This window comes from Lathamus discolor, chromosome 1 (genome assembly GCF_037157495.1).
Source record: "Lathamus discolor isolate bLatDis1 chromosome 1, bLatDis1.hap1, whole genome shotgun sequence".
NCBI classification, from domain to species: Eukaryota; Metazoa; Chordata; class Aves; order Psittaciformes; family Psittacidae; genus Lathamus; species Lathamus discolor.
Window position 1 is genome coordinate 72001069 of NC_088884.1, and position 22724 is coordinate 72023792.

The 22724-nt window shown below is 43.2% G+C and overlaps 1 protein-coding gene across 2 annotated transcripts in view; it reads right to left on the reverse strand.

The window, feature by feature from the left end:
- The window catches only part of ABTB3 (ankyrin repeat and BTB domain containing 3), a 171780-nt gene that overhangs the window by 18936 nt on the left and 130120 nt on the right, over positions 1-22724 (reverse strand). For both annotated transcript variants that reach the window (XM_065679529.1, XM_065679538.1), the window contains exons 5-11: positions 15264-15429; positions 11809-11898; positions 8542-8643; positions 7333-7426; positions 7088-7223; positions 5242-5462; positions 3627-3805 (exon numbers count right to left, since the gene is read on the reverse strand). In XM_065679529.1, the coding sequence (XP_065535601.1) occupies positions 3627-3805; positions 5242-5462; positions 7088-7223; positions 7333-7426; positions 8542-8643; positions 11809-11898; positions 15264-15429 (988 nt within the window). The remainder of the gene's footprint in view (positions 1-3626; positions 3806-5241; positions 5463-7087; positions 7224-7332; positions 7427-8541; positions 8644-11808; positions 11899-15263; positions 15430-22724) is intronic.

Here is a 22724-nt window from a genome sequence, read left to right on the forward strand (position 1 = left end):
AGCTGCATCTTCCTATCCCTCTTCTATAACAAGATCTCCAGTGTCATCTTAGCTTTGAGGGACTCAACTCTGCTCTGTGCAGCAGCTGAAGTTTAGCTCAGGGCTACTCACTCCTAGAAGTGTCTCTACAACTTTTGTCTCATGCAGCCCTGTCCAAACCACTTCCAGCAGGCTGTGTTTGTGTGCTTGCCTGCCAAAGACATTCAATCCATCCTGAAACGGCAGTGCCTTTGCTCCTTATTTGGTGGCACAAATCCACCACCACATCATTGACATTCTTAATGTCGGACCTTCCCTGGTTTGAGTTTTGCTTCCTTTTAGGAGTGCCTTAAACTGAGCTCTCCACGTCCTTTCCACTGATGCTGCTTTCTTCAAATTACCTTGTCTCTGGTCTTTGGTTTGGTAAAGACCCAAGCTCACTTCACAACAGCAGGAACCATGGAGGGAGCAAGTGCAGAGCAATTCTCTGCCTGTTCTTGCAGCTCTGCCTCACCAGCATGGAAATATTGCCACTTCTCTGCTCTCCACCCAATTCTCAAAGGTGCAGCTAATAAAGACATTTAAAGGCATGAAAAGAAATGAAAGCACTCTGTCCCACTGGAAGCCACCAGGAGCTGGGTATTGAACCTTCATTTGTGCTTTAGGAAGTCTTCCTCCAGGGCTTTAGTGCAGCAGTGAACAACCAATGTGCAATTTATTCACTGTTCTTCCCTGCCTATTTCACAGCTTGAAAAGAAACAATGAAACTATGGCCTTCAGCTCATCCACTTTTGCCCGATTTGCCAATTTTTATTGCTGTTCTGTGTTCCAGCATCAGGACTTCTCCCAGTTTTACTTTTATTTTTACTGTCAGTGTTCCAGCACATAAATGGGAGCAAAGTGCCACCTTGCAGGACACCAGCATCAGTGCTGGCTGGTGCAGGGCTCCCATATAAACTCTTCTATCTGGACATGCAAGAACATTTTGTCTGACAGTGCAAAGCAAAAGGTGGGGCAGAAGGTGTGCTTCCTACTCTGTCTGGCTTATCCAGGTTGTCACAGCTTCTGAGGCCAGGACTGTCACTTTATGAAGCACTAAGAATATGCCTGTTTAATTACCTCAGTTTCCCTGTTCGCAGAGGGAGGTAAGATCTTCCTCAATGTCTCAACTCATTAATATTTGCAAATTGTTCTGAGAATACGGGATGGTTGGAACTATTTCTAGGAATGCAAAATGCCAATTCTATTAGGTGCAAGTTGCCATGCTATTAAAATATACTCAGCATCACAATACGTAGCAAATGGTACATCTTGTTTTGCATCAGCCAAGAAATGCAAAGTGGCTTTGTGCTTCCTAGTTGCTTATTTTATACTTTTTGCCCTGAAAAACTCATTAAGGAAGGGTACTGAGCTAGACTGAGATGTTTAGCAAGAGTCGTAATCTCTCTTGAAGTTTCCAGCCCACAGGGAAAAGGATGTCCATGTGGGCAAATCCAGCTGCTCTCCCACAACTCCACAAAGGCAGCACTTTACAATTTGCTGCTGAAAAAGAGGGATGTGAACCACAGTTATGGCCCTTCTGCACATTTTAAAGGAGATTTCCAGTCTGTGAGTATACATAAAGAACAGTCTCTGCTCTCAGCCCTTCAAGAGAAGGGGAACAGAAGATCCTTTGAATCTCAGCTTCCTTCTACAGAGTGACCAGGGGGAAATTTTATTGGCTCATTCTCCTACAAATGAATCTATTTTGATTTCTTCCAAAGGGTTTACATAGAGTCTGTCCTCATTTCTGTCTGGGAGAGCTTTGTGAGAGGCCATTTGGACAAGACCACTGCAATAATTCATGCCATTTGCAGACAATTTGTAAACCCTTACAGTGTCCCAGAATGATTAATTATTGTTCTAAGAATATGAAGTAGTGTGTGTGTGTTTGTGAATATGCATGCTCATGAAGAGTGAAGAAAAGCAGCTCCCCTAAGGCCCAAAGGCAGGAATAAAGATCAGCACAGATTTCTTCTTTGTCATGTAGGGGTTTTTTTGATACTTCAGTTCTTTCACCCTGCCACATTTTAGGTTTTAAGTGAACCCAAAGCAGAAGGTAGCAGTGTTATTTGTTTGCAGGTTTCTTACAACAGACTCAATAGACACAGTCTAACATGCCCCAAATGTTTTATCCTGTAAGTCACTTATTCTAATAGTGATCACTGGCCTTGGCTTCAGCCACCCAGGAGAAGAGCAGTTAATGACACCCCTCAACCTAGATAACAAGGCTTAAACTGAATCTCCATTAAGTTTTCAATATGATTAATTTTATATCAACTTTCAAACCAAACAGCACCTTGCTGGTAGTTTCCTGGACGACCAAACATTAACCCAAGTGAGTTCAGAACAAGGAACCTACAAATCCTAGGATTTGGAATGATTTCCTAAAAGCTATCTCAAACATTCTTCATAAATGCCCATCCAATACAAACTAATCCCAAAGGGAAGACTCGTGGGAGCAAATATCAGAACAATTGCTGGAACAAACATTGAGGATTTGCTCGGACTGTAGTCCAAGCCCTCTTTTGCAGCAAGATAGAAGAAATAAAGCCATGTAGGCTTTTACTAGCTATATTAGGTCTGGAATCTTTTAGTATTGAGTGCTTAGACCAGAACCTCTCCCCTTTTCATATTATTTAGGCTATTGCTGCAGATGCTAAAAATTATTTGCTCCTTGCTGTTACATGCAGAGTTGGGTGAGAAATGTTATTTATTTCCCAGTTCAACAATTAGAAAACCATGGCAACATGATGCATGAGAAAAGGAACAGCAATCAAACCGTTTTGATGCTTTTCATCACTAAAATGATTTTCTGGCAACAGTAAAGATGACTGGGCATTCCTTGGGAGCAACTGATTGTCAGGGGGACCAGTAGAGAAGAGAAGGATGGTTATAACAAGTTTTAAAAGGAAGCATCCATCCTTCACCAGATAAGACATTTTCTTTTCCTTGCCCACCCCATGATCATTCCCTTGGCTGTTATACTTCATACCCAGTGGTACCCTCCCCTCAAAAGGTTTTGTTAGTCTGATTTGTCTGGCTAAGAAAATGTCAGCTAAGAATAAATCTGGGAAGGCTGCAAGTACAAACACACAAAAGATTTAAAAAACCCCATCCTGTTCTGTGCTTGTAGAGACCAGTCTCCCCACATGTTTAAGAGTCCAAATCCCACATGAAGGGAAGGGAAAGTCACGTGCGAGGTTAAACAAATCCAAAGCAAACATGAATATTAGCTTTGTTGTATGGTCCTGTGAAACAAGCTGGGTGAAGTTATTCTTTGGTTGGTTTGGTTTGGTTTCATTATCAACATCTCTTGCTATACTGCAGTGACCCATTTGATGTTAATTTCACCACTATGCATCAGCTTCTGTTGTCTCTTCAGCTTATTGTTAGCATCAGTATTAAGCTGTTCTAGCAAGAGATGTGATTAGCTTGTTTTTAACCCATGTTAACTGTGAAAAAACCCTGAGATATATAATACAAATAATAATAATAAAAATAATAATTCTAGACAGTCTAAACAACCTTTGGGAGAGCTGTGCAAAACCAAAGTTGCAATGGATGGGAATGAAGCCAATTTCTTTAAAATGCATAATTTATCCTACCTTGCTGGCTTTAAGTATCTCAAACATCAGAGGCAACCCTTGTGTGATGAGCTCCTCTGTGTACTCTTCTTCCTGGATGGACTTGAATTCCTTTAGCAGACACTGGATGAGGGGTCGTCTGTGCTGCTGGAAGGATGTGCGCAAGGACTCCAGCCATGTGTGCAGTGTCCAGGGAACACCTATGGACAGAGGACAAAGCTCGTTCCCAGCTTTGGAGAAGAAAGTGCGCCCTTCTGCTTTTTCACCTTTACTTATGCTAGGATTTTAAGCAAAAGCTGCCAAATAACCCTAGAAATCAAATTCCTATTTTTTCCCTGATTGAGAAGGCTGGTGGTTATCAGGGCATCCCAGAACTATTGCACAGAGGCTTTCCTCCAAATGCTAGGAGAAGACTGTGGTCTCTCTGCTCATCTAGCCTTCAGCGTCTCTGCTGAGACTGCCAATTTGTGGTAATTGCTGTGGTGCTCTGTGATGCGAAAGCCTTTTGGAAAGTAGATTTACACTAGCTCATTTGTTCAAATGCAGCCCTGGAGAGCCATTAAATGGTAAAAAAACCCCAATTTTGGCCACTACCCACCTGGATGCAGACTGGTGGTCTCCAGATTAAAACTTTCTTTAGTGCTACTCCATGTCCTCTCCTGATCATTACAATTTTCCCTAAACAGCAGTGGGCAAGTTCAGCAGATCAGCCTTTTCAAGTAGTTTGTTGTGGCAGAACCACTCTCCAGGAACTTAAAGGGAACTGCTCCCATGCAGTGAGCGAGAAAGCACATGGAGCTAATGTACCTCTGCAGGCATTAGGCTGGATGTGACCTAGTTTCTGCTCTTGCAGAACGAAGCGGGAGGAAACGCAAGCCTCTTGTTTGGCTGAAAAAGGTTTTTCCTTCCATTTCAGTGAATGTCCAGTGCCCGGAGAGCAGCCCTGTTGCTCTCCTCCCATTCATCACCAAGGTTTGCCTGCTTAGCCCACCTGGCGAGCCACTCCTCAGACTGCTACACACTGCCCCACGCCACACATCCCCAGAGCTGGAGCACCGCACCAGACAGAGGCATGCCAGGCACATGGGTCTCTCTGAATGCAGATTGATGGAGATGGTAGGTATAGTCCAGACCAATTCCCCTCCATGCTACCCAACCACCCTCCCCACAGGCAGAAGCAATTCCCAGCAGGCTGGTATGATGTTCAAGCCCTGCTTTGGCAGAGTTGGCACAAGAAGAAGTCAGTTCCCTGCCCATACCCTCAGAGGCTCACAAACCCCAGGAAATAAAGACGTTTTAATTCCTTACAGCAGAGTATGAAAGAGGAGCTGTTAGAGATGGCCTAACCCCTGAGACAAACACTGCCTCAGAGCCTTATCTAATGCTCTGCCATGCAGCAGTGAAGATGGCTGCTAGTAGAAAACACTCTGTCCTGCAGAAATGTGCCAATAGCCCCTGAATGGGGCATGCTGTGGAGCTGAAGTGGGCTGGGCACCTGCCGGATCCCCCATCACCTGCTTCCACAAGAGCTGAGGAAGGTGAAACCATGGTCGGTTTAAGCAACAGCCGATCAATAGATGCATTTCTTTCAGCGATCCTTTCCTTGAGGGAGAGGAGAAAGGGTGCTGGGACTGACCTATACTCCGTATGTCAATGGTCACATCCACGTAGCCGTGCTCGGCGCTGTGGTACATGGCCTCCTTCAGGGCTTTCAGCTTGGCCTTGCTGTTGCGGCTGGCGCAGAGCGGAGCTGCTGCTGAGTCGGGTAAGTCGGTCCCCTCAGCCAGGATCTCCTCCAGTGACAGAATATCGCTCTTCTCCTTCTCTGGCTGAGCAAGCAGCTTGCGAAAGACGTTCCTGTCAATCACAGCATGACAGACAGGAGAGAGGGAAGGAGAAGGCAGGAGAGCATAGTCAGTGGCTAGGCTTTTGTTGTGCCCAGCATACTTGCTGCAACATGGCAAGTTAGAACACCTATCCAGGATATTACTCCAGTTAATGGCAGAATCAGCTGAGAGCAGACTAGAGACAAGCACAGCTCCTGCTAGCCCACCTGCACTGCCTGGGCCACGTCTGCTGTTGTGACAGGAACCATACAGATGTTGCACAAGTGGCATCATCTCATGGGAACAGAGACCCATGAGCTAAATGTGACTCAAGACTTCTTCCCACAGTCAGGGAAGGCTGAGGTGCCTCTGGACAAGCTCTCAGGACTTCCACCATGGAGGCCACTTGAGAAAGGAGCTGCCTGGAGCTACTGAAAGCACCACCACTCGATTAACACACAAAGCGGTCTGGGAAAGCTGGAGCAACTAGACATTGAACGAGGCCAGTCAGGGCAGGTTAGAGCACATCTGAGACCACTCTGCAAAGTCAAGTGCCATCAAATAGCAAAGCCCAAACTCAGAGACTTGGCGCCCTTAGGTTTGTACCAGTTTAACCTCATCAATCTCAACAGAGTCACTCGGTTTCACAGCTGTGAGAAAAGAAACCAGGCTGGGCCCCATCCCACTTTGCTTGTAGTCCAATGTCCTCCCTTCAGCTGCTCATCCCCCAGCATGGGGTGGCAGCAAAGCCTGGCACATCCCAGACAAATTTAGGGCAGAAAGGGAAGGAGGAGGGAGTGTGTGTGAGCACTGTACACACAGGAACATAAGAGCCAGGGCCTGTGACAGGCACAGCTGGCAGCCAAGCTGAGGAGAGCCCCAGGTCCTCCCCAGGCACATGGCTCCCACTCATGCCAGCTGAATGTGAGGCTCCAGTAACCAAACTGTCCTCTCTGTCCCAGGGATCCCCCACAGGCTCCAGATGGGCAATGTTGTGCAAACCCACCCTGACACGCCATTAGCAAGTTGTTAGACTGGCAGCTCATCTCTAAGCAAACAGACGGTAGGTACTGTCTCTAACCTGTATCTATGTTCCTCTGGATGGCTACAATCAGAAAAGTAGGAACGTGAAGATCATAATACTAATCCATTACACTGCAGTCAACTCCTGAGTGTTGCAAGATCATGCATGCCAGGTGCTCATTTCATTGCCTCTTCTTTTAGATTTACAGCATACATACAACATTAAGACATACAGGACTTTACAGTAAACACAGATGCAGAAACTGTATTCAACAAAAATTAGGGCTGCAGCAGTACAGACATGATTCGCTCAAACCTGAGAAATATATCAAGAAATTCAGAAGGAATGCTCTTGGCATTCCTTTCAGTCATCACATCAGCTGCCATTTAACAACCATTGCATTGCAACACAGCGTGAGGACTGCCCTTCCTCTTTTGTTTCAACCAGATAGCAAAAAGCAGCTTGTACCACCAACTGGTTAAAATCACATGCTACCAAAAAGCCTTACATCTCTGCTCAGTTGGTGGCATGTTCAATTGTTCATGCAGAACTTGCACCCATCTGCTCAAACCGGATGTCCAGGCAAAAAAAAAAGCACTTGAAGGATGCCACTAGACTTGTTCCCACTCTACCTGTGTCCATGTGCAGCAGCCTGACTGAAAGAGTTCATGTCACCTTGTGGAGTCATGGAAATGCCGTTCCTGTACATTGTTCCTATCATGGGGTCAGCTCCTCGCTCCAACAGCAAACTGACCAGTTCAAAATTTCCTGCAAGTCAAGAGATTCAGTTTTACTTCTTTTACAGTCCAGCGTTTATTCACCTAAATCACAGATCCTGACTGAAGAAATTATTACAGTGGAAGGAGAAAGTCCTTACCAGCAGCTGCTGCCAACTGTAAAGGAGTTTCAGAGTAATTTTCTTCTCCATGCTCCAAGGAACCTTCTACTTTTGCTCCAGCATCCAGCAACAGCTAGAAAGAAAATTCACTGTTTAGAGCAACTGGGGGTATCACAGTCTTCAGAATTCATGAACAGTGACGAATGAGAGTCTAATGCTTCTTGTTATCTGCAAACCAGATATGATGGAGACAAGTGACATGCAAATTCTGCCCATTGTTTCACACAGGAAAATTCATTCCTTTTTTCGCTCACTTTATGCTGCCAGACACCAGGAGCAGTAGTGTCCAACTTCGGAGCCAAAAAAGTGTAACCCAGTGTTTCTGAATGGGAAATGGGGTAAGGTCAGTGTTAGGAAGTGATGCATAGAAGATGGAAGTACTGAAAATTAACCCAACAAGCATCCTTCCTTCATGGTCTTCTAGAAGCCCAGCACCATCCTAAAATGGGTTGGATTTCAATTTTCTCCATCTTTATATATAGTCATGGCCAAAAGAAAGGCAATTCTTAAGAATCAATTGCAGCAATCAGTCCAAAAGTTGTGATCTCCATCAGGGACACTTGCACATACATAACAACAATGCTGAAAACAAAAGCGGCCAAGTTGAGCAGGATGGAGCCTGTGCTCCAGCCCTGTCTTGGCCATTTCTGTCTTGAGACCTTCACAGTTTTGGTGCTTCATTAAGTGTGCCACAGACACAGCTGTTTTGAAGAATAAACCTTTTCAACTTTCAAGATGCCAAAGCACAGAACCAGCATATCCCACGTGACACCTTGATGGGGTAAGGAGAGTGAGTGATTCTCCCCATTTGGAGCAGCACAAGGGCTGTTGTCCAACCTCTTCCCCACCAAGGTAGTGGTTTTGTATTTGCTAGAACATTATAGTGTAAGAAAGTGCAATGAATGAATAAACAAACATATAAAACAAGTGGTCAGGAAGGAGCACAAGGAGTTGTCAGACTTTTTTTGGTGCAACTTTGCTTTAAAATCGTCCTATTTAAACCTCATATTGGTTAAGGTTTGAACACTATTTGCAATATAATAGGTCTATTATATATCAGTACACTCTAGAAGAAGCAGAAGTAACCAATATAAGTATGACAAAAGGATACTGGTTTGAGATGGATGTAATTAGAACTGAAAAGGAGAAACAAAAGAATGAGATGCAGGTAGGGAAATACAATAATACCTGAACTACAGGAATATGTCCATGCAACACAGCAAATGTCAGAGCTGTCCAATGGCGGGTCTCAGGGTGGACGGATGGGTATTTATGAGCAGTACTGACAACCTACAAACAAATTAAAGTTATTTTTTTTTTTAAAGAGCTATACGTAATAAAATTCAACCTGCCTGAAAGCCAGGCATGTGAGGGAGTGAGAAAGAAAACCTGGGAAAGGTGCTTTATAAAATTATTGGCTTCATTTTTTTTCCTGCAGAAATTTTCTCAATATTAAATCTGCGCTGATTTGACAGCTTGAATAGAGTTCATACCAAATGAAGTCTTTTTACCAACTACTGTAGCTCCATCTAAACCACTGGCCACCGGATTCTTTTGCACAAGGTCAAAAACATCCACAGCTGGTTACAACAGCACACACTGGGGAAGCAGGGATGGATCAGGACACTTACAGCTCAGGACCGCTCCCACTGACTTCTCCAGGCCGTGTATCAACAGCCCTGGGTCTTGGGATTGCTCCAGGCCCAAAGAAATTCCTTCCACATAAATCACTATCACTTTGTCAGTGCCATCATGAATGACACATCGCAAACCCTACCCTAGAGTTCACAGGCGTGCTTCTGGGCTCCTCCTCTGTTACCAGAGGAAAAAAGACAGCTGAGAAGTGACGGGGCAGAGTGGCACTTCAGAAAAGTTTTAAGAACGCTCCTTTTACTGTCTTCTCCCGTCTGAGTTGAGTTAAAAGAGCAGAGTGGTGACAGATAAAAGAGATGCAAACTACATCCTTGGAAAACAAAATGGTATTTTTCAAATCGCTCCTTCCATTTTCTACGCCTTAGTGCCTGATGCATCTAATGTAGACATCGGGGAAGACAAATAACCACTCTTTGCTTCAGTTTCCCTGTCTTAAAGATGGGGGTATTAATATTGATGAGGTCCACAGTGATGGTAAAATCTAATGAAGGTTTGCAGTCCAAGGCTGTACACTCAGATGGAGTGTGACACTAAAATTCAACACCTTATTATTCATCTTCAGAGAAGGACTAAAATCAGAGTAAAAGATGCACCATCTCTGTTTCATCAGCCAGCTATGCTTTCACCACCTCATCTGAAGCACGTTTATCCACGTAGGGGAGCAGGAGCAGTTATTAAATGCTCGGTTGCATTAGCAAATCACATTTCCAAGCACCACATGCAGTGTTTTGCTAGAAGCACACAACCAGGCCCTCAGTCCCAAGGACAGGGATGAGGGCAAAATCTGAATAGCCCGTGCAGATCCTGCATTTTGCCAGGAGCAGATCTGCACTAGCACCTGGGTGTTATCGCAGAGATTTGCCAAAGAGAAAGCTCAAAGTGCAACAGAAGAGTGCTGGCCTCTGAGAAAGGCTTCTTTAGGTCTGGGTTTGTTCAGAAGGAAGAAGACTGAGCAGCTCGGGCCTTGGGGTTTAGCCTGGGGAGCAAGAGCAGCAGAGGGTGAGGATGGGCAGGATCAGGGTTTAGCAAATGCATTCCAGCTCCTCCTCAAGCACAGATTCCCACCACCGTTCAGGGCAGCCCATGGAAAGCGGCAAAGAAAATTAAGTCATTTTAACTCCTTTGCTCCTTTTTTTGGGTTAGAGCTCCTTCCAGTTGACAGGGTGCTTGCAAAAGACCTGCTGTTGACCAGGCTTTTAAGGCCTCCATTGAGATTTGCTGAGCAGCTACAGGTCCCACTGACTCCAGAGCAAACTGCAGCATCTCAGCACATCTGGAAATGAGTCCATTTTTTGCTAAAGATGGGCAATCAGAAAGGGAGGCACCCAGCATTTGAGGCTACTTTTGGAAACATATATATATATCACTGATTTGCAAAGTGAAAGGGGAAAATGATGCAGGCACCTGACAGAGTATTTATTTTTGTTCGTGGTTGATTTGCCTTTTTTTTCCCCATAATTGCCCAATTTGCACAGTTGGTTGTGGTGTGCACAAATCATCTTATAATTGCACACCATAATTATTCACAGTTCTTGTCCCAAAGTGTTTTCATTTGATTTCAGAGCAAACACTCTACAGAAATGAATCAGGGAGGTTCACATTCGTCACTGGAGCTGTTCTCTCAGATGTCAGCAGTTTCAGGAAGACAAAACTGTTTAAATTTGCATTTGTTTCAAGTCTGGAAGATTACTGGAGCAGTTGGGAGAACTGTTCCTAATGGAAACTTGTCCTAGGAACCAAATAATGCCACTCACCTCTGAGCCACAGACAGGGTTAAAGGAGAGATCAGTCTCCAGGCCCATCCAGTCTCTGGCATGCCTATCGAGAGTGCTAACAGGGATTCAAGTTTTCAATTATTGCCAGCTCTTGAGGGTGGTGTGCTTGAATTTGGGGAACTGAAATCATCAGCTGATTTCACATAAGCCACCAAACAGCAATCAGATAGTAATGACTATCAGTCTCTTACAGGTGACATCCATTTCTACTTTTAAATTAGATTTTTCAGAAGTGCAAAACGCCTGGCTGAAAGCAGTGACTACGATTTATCAGCTCATTCAAGTCCAAACAGAACAGATGGAACACAGATAAGTGAAGCAGACAGCTTAATTCACTCATGACCTCAACAAATTGAAACTGGAGTCATTAACAAATAAATAATTCTTCTGCGGATATTCAAATGGCTCTTTAAAAATGTACATACCTGCACTGCACAGAGCTGGACCACAATCAAGAGATTGTGTAAGTGGACAGATTGTGTAAGTTTGTGATGTGCATTCATCAAAGAGACGCTGATATTCTGGAAGCTTCAAACTCCTCATCCAACAGTTTTTAGCCTGAGGCACTTTGTTGGACAAAGCAGTGGGACCTACATTGAGCTTGTGCGCTGGGGATGCTTAGCTGGAACATCCCAGTGTGCAGAAATGCTCAAGCTTTGGCAGATTATCAGATGGGTATTTCTTTTACCCTCTTCATTTTTATTCAGCTGAGATTCAGGGAGTCCTTCCAATATCATTAGAGCCGTGCTCTGTGCTAGTGCTAATGCCTGCATTCGTTTCCAGTGCACAAACACAACTAAATCAATATTACCTGTGGGACATGTACGATGACTTGACCCCTTCTGTGCAGTGAATCCCAATGTTAATCTAATGCAGTTTGATTTCACTATTCATTTCAAGTGGTGCTGTCCAGGGTAAGACACATTTCTTTTTAATTTTTGGGATTTTCCCTCCAGTATGGTTTCAGGGGTTAGTTTAAGATGCAAACAAATAACAGAATAAAGATACAACCAACAAAAGTCCTCACCTCAGCATTCAGATCTGCTCCAGCATCTAGCAGCATCTGCACCATAGCCTCATCACCCCTGACACAAGCATACATCAGTGGAGTCATGCCCTAGTCATTTGTTGGAGTTGAAAAACAAAGGAATTGACAATTTTAACACAAGACTCTCTTTGATTTTTTTAAACAATTATTTAAGTATATATAATCAAGACTAACAGCACACATTTAACAAAAGCCATTACCTCTATTACAGACATGCCCCTCAGACCATGGTAACCATTTTTGTAAAATCTCCATTTTTGTTGTCATGTTGACTGGCTTTGGGTTGTTGGTTTTTTTTCAGGTTATTCTCAGCATCCTCAACATGGTGAGTGAAACTAGGGCTTGTCAGCCTCACCTCCATCTTTGTATAATAAACTGAACATCTCTGCCTTTGGGGCCCCAGCGGAGAAATGTTTTTATCAAAGCAACCAAATTTCCACTGGTATTTAAAAAGACAATAATTCTATTCAGTTTTCTATAATAACAGTTTCATAAAATACATCTTCTTAATTGCTGAAAGACCCTTTAAAAACATCCCAAGCTCCTCTTAAGATAGGTTGAATTTGGGCACAGCTTTTTGGAGTGGATACAGTTAAGGAGCTAGAAATGTAAAGGCTTTGTATAGCACTCCCTAGCAAACAAGGACTTAATTTTAACTGAAATGCCAGACAGCACTGTTGCAAGTTGTGGGTTCCAGGAAAGCATGGCCCTGTTTGGAGAAAAAGCAGATTAAGTGACCCTTTGCTACAGAACCACCACAATGCAATTTGTATTAATCTGAAATACCTGCTATGGCTGATCACCATTTCTCCCTTAAGGTAAGTATTACTGTGGCTGTGGTAATGAGTCCAGAGAAAACCAGGAGAAAAAAAAACATTAAATCTACTGTAAATTATAACAGAAAAAGCTGCTTATTAAATACAGTCAGGGGGTGTTAATCAACAGCTACCAGTTGTTTTGCAGTAGATCTACCACAGCACGCAGCTACCTCTGATGCATTATAGCCTACCTCGAGCTCTCCTGGTAAATTTGCTGTTAGATGATAGCCTGTCTGCTGCTCAACCTGAGTGCTGCCATTAAGTGTTTTCCAGAGAAACTGGAGGTGCCCAGAATGGCCAGACACAGCACCACAACACAGAGGTCTTCTTAGCAAGAGCCCAGCACCACTGTTTTTGCTGAACTACCCCATTTTTCTGATTGCATGCAGAGATAAAGGTTGTGGGTGCTTATGTATGGAAGGGCTGCTCTTCTAGAGAAAATGTTAATTAAGGTTTGTCCTTGTAAGGTACTTCATCCCCCCTGCAACAGACTGAGCATTTCATAGGATCAAATCTGCCGTGTACTTATGGAGATACATACAGAATAAGGGAACAGGCGTTTAGGGCCTCATGCTATTATTAAGAAGAAACAAGCTCACCCCAGGCAAGGAGAGTTCTTTAGTGACTTCAAGTTACTTGCAAAGAGAATTTGAAACTGCTTCAGCTATAGTCAGTGGCAAAACATTTCCTTTGGCAGTCAATAAACGCTACAGGAACCATGAGAATTACAAAAAATAGTGTTTGGGCCTTGAAACATAGGGACGGGATGGCAGCTTAAAATTAAATACACGTTCCTTCAGCTGTTCTTTCAATTTCTCTAAGTGGCGTCACTGCATAATTAAATCAAGTGTTTAGCATAAGGGGTCTAATCAGATCTGAAGAGAAGTATTTGAAAGCCCTGCGCTGGGCCACCCCCCCCCAAGATGCAGCACGTGGAAAGCCGTGGCAAAGAGCCCCGCAGTAATACCCAGAGCAAAGGGTCTGCCTGGGGACCACAGAGGGGTATTTTGGCCCTGATGAAGCTGAAGGACTTAAAAAGGGCCCAGAGTGTCATGCTGCAGTGTCAGGGTTTTAAGGAGTTAATGAGGTTTCTAACCTCCCTTTCCCTTGCACTGCTATCTGTGCTGCATCTGCCTCTGCCAGCATCCCCAGCCTTGCTCTGCAGCTCAGCCTTGTGCTACAGCATCATTCAGCCCCACTCTCTTTGCACGTGGGAGGAATGGATTTTTAATGAGCCCATCATTAGTGTTCGATGTATACACAAAGCAGTAACTACGTGTACGATCAACACAATAGCATTTAGCTTTTGGCAAAATAAAAAATCCCCCTTTCTCTTTTAGCCTTGTATCACTTAGGGCTCTGTCCTGCAAGATGTGAGATCCTACAAGATGTGAGATGTCTAAGCACAGGCTTAACTTTCACTCAAACAGGATGTAAGCATGTGTTCAGTGTTAAGCATATGATTAGGTACTTTGATGAATCAAGCCAGAGTGTTCCCAGTTTTCCGTCTGGAGGAAAGAGGAAATATGGTGTGAAGTTTCCAGGTTCAGACTAACTTAAAGTAATAATAATTTTTAAAAGTATAACGTATGAACTTTGGAATGAACAGTCTGGTTTGGGTTTTGGGTTTTTTTTTTTGGTGGGTACTTCCCTTTTCTAAAGCTTTTCTTGAACAAATCCATAATATTGACTCAGACTAAAGCTACTGAACAGCAACATAACTCACATTCCTGTAGCATTCATTTCAGAAGACCTAAACCTACTAAGACTCCAGCTCCAGACCCAAGCAACCACTTCAGGGGCAGCAGCCACCTGCCTCCTGCCAAAGAGGATGCTCACATATAAGAATATGCAGTGACACTTCCATCAGGGGCATCAGAAAATTCAGAGGGCTCTGTTTCAAAAGGGAACAGTAGTATCCATGGCCGCCACTTCCCTCTGGGAAGGGGGAACCACCCCAATGAGTATCACAGTCCAACAGACTGCTGCTGGTAGGTAGCTGCAGAGGCAGGCTAATCCCCAGCCACAACCACCGCCTCAATGGAGGAGTAACTCCAGAAAACTCTGGGCTTCTCAATTGGTACATGTTGACCACAATGAGCAACAGAGACACTTTCATATCTGGAAGGTCAGTTCAAACTGGGCTGAGTGCAATTAAAGACTGCCAGCAATTAATCGTTTCCTGCTGGGGGTTCGGTGGTGCACATGAAATGCATTGCAGAACACAATTTCAGTGTTCAGTGGCAAGATGTCTTCACCTCAAAAGCCCTGCCCTACACCACTGTTCGTGGCCCTGAAGCAGCTTTCAGTATTCAGAACACTAAGCTCTCTTGGGATCTTCCGGCTTCCCTCAACTCAGTTCACTGCTAAGATTTCAGGGGATGCATCCGCCTTCATGCTGAGTTACCTCAGTACCACCAAAACATCAATGCAATTCAAAACTGTTCAACTTAGTGTAGATTTTCACCTGGCAGTGCTTTAACTCAATGCAAAGTAATGCAGAGAAAGCCCTAAGGTCCTGTTTATGTTTAGCTGAAAGCTGGGGCTCATTTTCTGTGATAAGCAGACAAAACTCTTGCATTTCAAAGTTGGTTCTTTAAATTTCTATCTCGTTACCTGTTCACTCATGCTGTTAATCCCATCCGGCCCCAGCAAGGATATGGCTTGTTTAACCAGATCCGTTCGGCCACAGTTGAGCATCCGGAAACCCAGGTCCTGCTTGAACTTCGCTTCAGTGGCAACTGCATCCAGTTTCCGAGATGCACAAAAACAGTCGTCGATTCTGTGGATGTGAGAAATAAACTCCCTCAGAGGACAGTCAAAGGACAGACCTCACTGTCCCCAGGAAAATAATACTTTGCCCTGTGTATGAAGGATGTAGGTCATGAACAAATACATTCTCCTTTGACCTGTATGTTCCAGAGAAGTGATGAATGGGAAATGCTAATGCAAGCTAATGGAGATTGCCCTTGGTCTATCTTTCATGGGACAAGTTACACATTATAAAAAAAAAAATGGGGAAAAAAGGCACAGCTTTCACTTTATTCTGTTTCCCTGTTTAAGCAACGCACATCCAATTCTCACTGCAAGTTTTCTTTCTGCACGGCAGAAAGATCCAGTCTCCCTGATCCCTGAAAAGTTTCAGTGGCTTCGGTAAGCTTTGAACTTACATCAAATGGGTGTATAATCATTGACAATACAACAGAGAGAAAATAATGTCACTTCAAACATTTTCAAGGATTTTATCAGCACAGCCCCAGTAACAGGGAAGCCTTTTTGGAGCAGAACGTGCAATGTGCAGAATCCCAGACTGGCTGAGGTTGGAAGGGACCTCTGGAGGTCATCTGGTCCAGTTCCCCTGCCCATGATATACTGTAGATCAGCGTATCATGCAGTCAAGGAGAAGGCAATCATGCCAGGTAATGGTGGCAAAACACCACAAATCCTTGCTGGCTGTGTCTAACAGATGAGATGTCATTCTATTAAGGTCTTATGCAAAAGATTTCCAAACTGTAAACTGCTCAAGACATCCATTTCAAATGGAAGAAGGGCTTAGAGTTATTTAGCCAAGATGTGAATCTCAGAAATTCAAATCTGAAGTTTATCCAGCTCGGCATCATCTTATTAAAAGACAGATTTGCTCTACTTTCACGCTGAGGAGTGTCTGAGGCAGAGTTTGGAGTCCAAATCCAGTGGTTTTGGTGTGAACTTAGATAAAGAACTGTTTAGAAAAATATCACTTTCACTCTCCAAAAATGTTAGGTCAGAAAACAAGGAGCTACTTATGAATGGAAAACAAAGTAAAGATCAAAAGTGAGAGACATAAAAATACAGCAAATATTTGTTTTCTGTTTCATATGTAAAAAAATACAGCAAACGAAAAGAAAAATATAAACAGCACATCATTGTAATTTAGATTTTTTCTTCAAAGTTCTTTATCAGAGCTTTATAAAATATATAACGCTGCTTAATATTTAACAGCAGTATGGAACACATATGCTGTTTATATAGAAGCAGTGGTATGTAGTAATAGCTACCACTCTTCCTCTTTCAACAGCGGAAGGAAAGGGAGATGGAAAATACAAAGTATTTTGATCAAAGCTTCTGCAGGACTTAGTACAGAAACTGGTTATCTGAGCTCAAGCTTGCTCTCTGCTGTGCTGGGCCACGGCAAGTCTGGAAGACAACAGATACATGATGATGTTCATTCTATGTGCTCGGTTTGCGTTTTGACTGCTAAAAACTTGTTGTCCTAAGAATGCAAACAAGGTGTGCTTGGACTGTCGTTACTCAAGGGAACAAGGATGGTGCTTCATCACAACAGTATGCTGCAAGATTAATGCACAGCACTCGGTCACAATGAAAACACTGTAACAGCAATAACAAATTTTGCAGCAGTAATATGCCTACAACAGAGATGAAGAAAGCAATGCACAGCAAGGTTTCTGGAGTAGGTTCTGAGCGGGTTTAAGGAAAAAGCAAAACCAGCACAGACATGCAGGGCTGAGCTCAACACCAAGATCCACGGGAACAATTGCGGCTTAACGCATTCGCACCGTATGGCACATTTCTGACACAAGAGCTACAGCAACATTTGGTACTTGTTACCCCCATAGCATGTGATGCCAGAGATCATCTGTGCCCTCCTTACACGTATGGCAAAGATAAAGCATGCTCAGAAGTTAGGTGGTGGGGGTTTTGGGTGGACAGCCAGAGAGTCTGGTCCTCCCAGCTGTAGCTGGCCGTTTCCAGATGACTCTGGGCTGAAAACAAGGTGGGTTCTCAGCAAAATGCAGCTATGGAAAGATCCAGACATCCTCTGAGGACTGCAGAGGTGTCTGCTACTATGAATCACTGCCTATGTGAAGTCACTGCTTCATCATTTGTACCTAGGTATATAACATACGCTCTGAGTAAAATGGGTCAAACTCAGAGCTGGCAGAAAGAGACAGAGCTTTCACTGACGTCAAGCCCAGCTCGGTACATGCAAAATGATAGTTGATGATCTCCTCTTTAAAAGAAGCCAGATTTTGACCTGGGTTGCACACCCACACAAGGGAGGAAGGAGGAACAAGGACCAATCTCACTTATCCTATATGGGCTGCCCAGATCACTACTCTGGCACAAGTTCAGAAATCACACAGTTCTCCAGAAGTCACTCAGCCATGAGTTGCCCCTGATCCCCTAAAAGCATATCAGTCCACCTGCTTACTATAGCCAAGGAAGGGGACTCATTAATTACTGCTGATACTGGGTATCGGCAAATCAGTACTCCTCAATCAGTGGGGGGGAGTGTTTTGGTCCAAGGGCTCCAGGATGCTACAGATGTACAAACTCTGCAATAGTAACATGGATGCAGAAGAGTACCTGGGTTGCACAGCTGGTAGGATGCCAGCACTAAGGAAATGTCATGTAGACCAAATACCACAAAGCAAGAAACTACAACTTAGTACCGCTTCCAGTGTCCCACTGTCTTTTTGTACCCCACAAAGGAACCGCCATGAATGAGCTACAGCCCTGATTTATGAGACAAAGAAAAGGAAACTATACGGCAAAATTTGACATGATCATTGCCACCGCTGTCATATGTTGACTAATAAAATGGATAGTGATCAAACTGTGGAGTTTAATAAAACAAGAGGATGACGCAAGGGAAAGGAACAGAAGAGAAAGCATAACGTCTTGAAAAGACAGAGATGAATGAGTTAAGGAAAAAGAGATTTAACATGTACAGATTAAAAGCAGTGTAGAGACAGATCAAAAATGATCAGGAACTACAAGTACAGAATAGGAGAACACAGCGTCACTTTTAACACTGGAAAAAGCCAACTGGGAAGACAGTACAGCAGACAGCCTGAGCAGTGCCATTTCAAAATGAAAACTGAAAAATCAAAAAACCCAGCCCCCAAATCCATCAAAAAATCAACCCTAAGCGACCACAGCACTGCATTTGTTTTAAAGTCCTCTTTCATACCATTAACTGCATAATGTTGATTCCAAAAGGAACAGAGTGCCTCTGCTCCATAGTACACTGTATATGGGGATGCTGCTCCATTAAAGACACTATCCAGAATCACAAACATTAAAGGACGCAAGACAGAAAAAAGGGAATAGGTGCCCAGGCTTGATTCACTCAAGACTTCTTATCTTTGGACTGCAACAAATATACTGACAAGCTATAAAGAGGTGGGAAAGAGATACGAAGAAGCTTGAAAAATCAGGTTGATGAGGAACAGTGAAGTCAGATAAATGTGTAGGGTCACTTTTTAGAGTTAGGAAACTGTGCCTGCAAAGCAAGGGAAGCCAGTGTAAGCACAAACAGAGCTGGAAACCTCCCCAGCTGCAGAGCCAGTTCACGGCCCTTTTGCCAAAAAGCCTTTCGTGATCTTTCCAAGCACACAGGAGGCTGACACCAGCCCGACGGTGCAGTGTCCCCTCCAAGGCCACCTTGGTTAGCTGCCAGATTCTGCCACTGCCAGCATTAACATGGGTCATCCTTTCCCCAAGACCTCATGCTGCAGAAAAGGTGTTTTTCGTCAAAGGGGCAGGGACAGCTGGCAGGAAGGAGGAACAGAAGACTATGAGCTGCCAGTGTTCTTCTCCCTCTCTTCTCTCCTGAGAGAGTCTCAGGATGGCAGGACATCACCATCCCAGGTGCTGGCTGGGTGAGGCTAACTCTGAGGTTCCCAGAGGTGGTGCAGTGACAAAGATAGGACTGACAGGCATCCTTGAGGCTGATATCTTATCTCAAAAGACTGAGCTCACTCTGCTTTTCCCTATTTAGCAACCTGTGGGGCTTGTCAGGCTCCTTGGCACCACCATCCTGTATACATGCTCCCACTCCCACAATTAAGAAGTAATATACCTGAATTAATAACAAACACTGATCACGGTCCTTGTACTCAACAGCAAACCCCCTTCTAATTCAGGGGTTCAATCACACAGCTGTAAACTCCCTAACTGGTCCCTCCCTACCTTGAATCAAGCAAACAATTGCCTTTGTAAATAAAAGGAAAATTAGAAACTGGTGAAATTGTTCCTGATTGTATATTTGTAGCAAAGCTGTGGCCATATTTTTCAACTTACAATGCAAAACAATTTTCTCTGAGCCCACTTTCAATTCCTCACAGATATTGCTTCTACGGCAGTCATCTTCAAGATCATTACAGTGTTGCCACTGCACATAATTAACTTTACTATGGCTTTATATGGGGAATGCCATGGTAACATTAATTATTTGCAAACGGTCACTGTCAAATGCTGCATGGTGACCATGATGACACTCTGTCATATCCTGAAATACTCAAACCTCTGAAAGGAGTCAAAGATAATCTTCCTTTATAATGGATCCTAGCAGTACAGCAAATTATTTTTATCTTTTCCTGAACTCACATTGTGAAAACACAATGCAGCACTTCTATAGCAACTGTTTAAGTGCAAGAGTTTGATTTTGTTGGATTGGTTTTGGCTTTTTGGTTTTAGTTTTAGGTTTGTTTTTTTTTTTTTTTCATTTTCATTTAGACTGGCTAAGAATCTGTGCGGATCTTTAATGAGTTGGTCGTGGATTGAATACATTTGGGAAAATGGATGATTCAAAGGCAAAGTGTTTCTATCGTAATTGGTAGACACAGCAGTTCTCTTATTGCATAGCTTTTTAATTATTTGTTCTTTGGGGTGGATTACGGCTGTAATCAATAGCGGACAATTAAAAAAAGAAAGAAAAGGCAATGCTCTGTAAATGTTAAGAAAAAAAGACAAAGGAACATCTTAATCATGTTCTAAGCTATAGCATGCTAATAGTTGATTTAAAAGAAATGGAGTGCAGACTGTGATGAGGGGCAGGATAACCATTTCCCTCCACTGAAATGAACAGATCGTCCTCCTGATAGCCAAGCACTGAAGTCTTGTTTGTCCACCTGGGACTTGATCACCAGGCCTTTCAATTAAGAGAATGATAATCTATTAATGAAGTCCATCTTTTTAGCTCTATAGAGTTTATTCAGCCTGTGTCTGTCCTAAATCTGAATGAGGTCTTGAGACAGAAATTATAGTTCAGCTGGTTTGAAGTCTGGAAAGAGTCATATTTTAGCCAGCAATATACATGCATTTGCAATGCTGAACTTCTTGGGGTCAGAGATCACGGTTTTGATCTGGGTATGCACGGCCTGTAGCACAAAAGGGTCCTGCTCCTTGCCTGCGGCTCTTCAGTGAGACTACAGGCACAAAAGGCAATAGCAGGAGCGGCAGATGATTAGGTTTAAATTTGTGAGCACTCTTTTTTTCCAATATGGTGCTTTAAAAGGGACTATAATGCTGATATTAATGGGACTGCAATGTAAATACTATACTGAGACAATTATTTGCATTTTCAGTTCTGGAGAGAGGGAAACATTAAGCACAAACATGTTGATCAAAGTGATGAAGAGCACTACCTTCCAATGCAGACATAAAATATTTCCATTTACTTTAATCAGGTGCCAAATTAAGACAAGAAAATAAAAGTACTCCTGCTATTTATTAGCCAACCTCTAATTCTTGTGAAACTCCTGAAAATGGATTGGCTATTGATACTGGAAAATTCATTAAAAAAGTGACATGACTATCAAATCAAGACCTAAGTACATATTTCAGAGCTCTTAATATTACATCCCATGTATACAGGCCAGAAACCATGATCAAAATTGAATATGATTTCAGATTATGAACACAGCAAATAGGAAGATTTGGGTACAGATTTGTCTTTCATATAAATAGGTAGCACAAGTCTTCACTAATGAGTGGAAGATGAGATGTTCTCTGCATCCTGATTATTATATTCAGGAATGTGTATAGAGACAGAACACGTGAAACACTAATGAACTTGCTCACAATGAGAAAAGCCCAAGAAAGCTGGATCCTAAAGCCTGTAAAAGTGCAAATTTGTTCTGCCCTAAAAGTGAAGGAGAACATGAGGACAAGGTCCTCCCCTTAATAATTTGTTTTTATGCTGTTGTCTTCAAGCAGGCACTTGGCAGGAGAGGTTGAGATTCACCTCAGGAAACCCGTACTCTACCTTTTAAGTAATAAAATCTCCTTCATCCACTGGCACCATCTGCCTTAAGGGACTGCTGGATTTTGTCAAGTAGCTTGTTTGCTACCACTCGCTGGTTTGGCATTTTTGTGTCTAATTACAGCAATAGCCATGGCTGGTGTTAAAGGATTAGTGAAAATTTGTGGAAGGACATTCAAGGAGCCAGGCAAACACCAACTGTCCCTACTTAAAAGTGGCTATATCTGATGAAATAGCAGACTCTCTTAGCAATTTTCTACTCACTCTCCCTGTCCAGAAATTCAGCCCCTTACCCCATGCATTTTAAGAGAGAGCAAAGAGCAGTGGAAATATTTTTCTGCTTTCAAATCTCTATTTACATTTTCATGCTCTAGTACAAGCACAGGATTTCCATAAATAAAACATTAAATGCAACTCTTCCTCTTTCAAGTTAGAATTGCATATGTGTGGTACAGTATTAAGATGACACAGCAAATGGTATAGACTGCTCTGAAAGAACAAAATAACAGATCTTCCCTTTACGTTGCTGTATTTTTCCTTTTCCACAGTCTTAAGAAAACACTCTAAAATGAGCCAAGGATGCCCTCATGTTAAATAAGCTTCACTCTTGAGGCTGATAATCTTATTTTCCTAGAGAGCCTTCATTAAGAGGGATGGTCCAAGACAGAAAAGCAGACTTAGGTATTATCAGGCCAAGGCTAATTGGAAATGAGAACTGATTTTCAATTAAAGACAGATTTTCAAAGGCATTCAGATCCTGTCTTTGCCCAGAGATCTTTCTGGATCAGAGCTGTAAATGCAACTCGGAGCCCTGGGTGAGGCTGTGACAAAACAGCGGCTGCAGGAGCACATGGGACTGGAGAGTTAGTGAATGTAGTCCTATACTGCAACAAGGCTTGGATCCCTCTACAATTTCAGTTTTAACTTACTCATGACCTGTTAATATTCACATATTCTTGTGTCCATGCTGCCCTTTAAATAGTGTATTTTTCCTTCTGTGGTGTTTACCCCTGATGTATTTCTGCAGA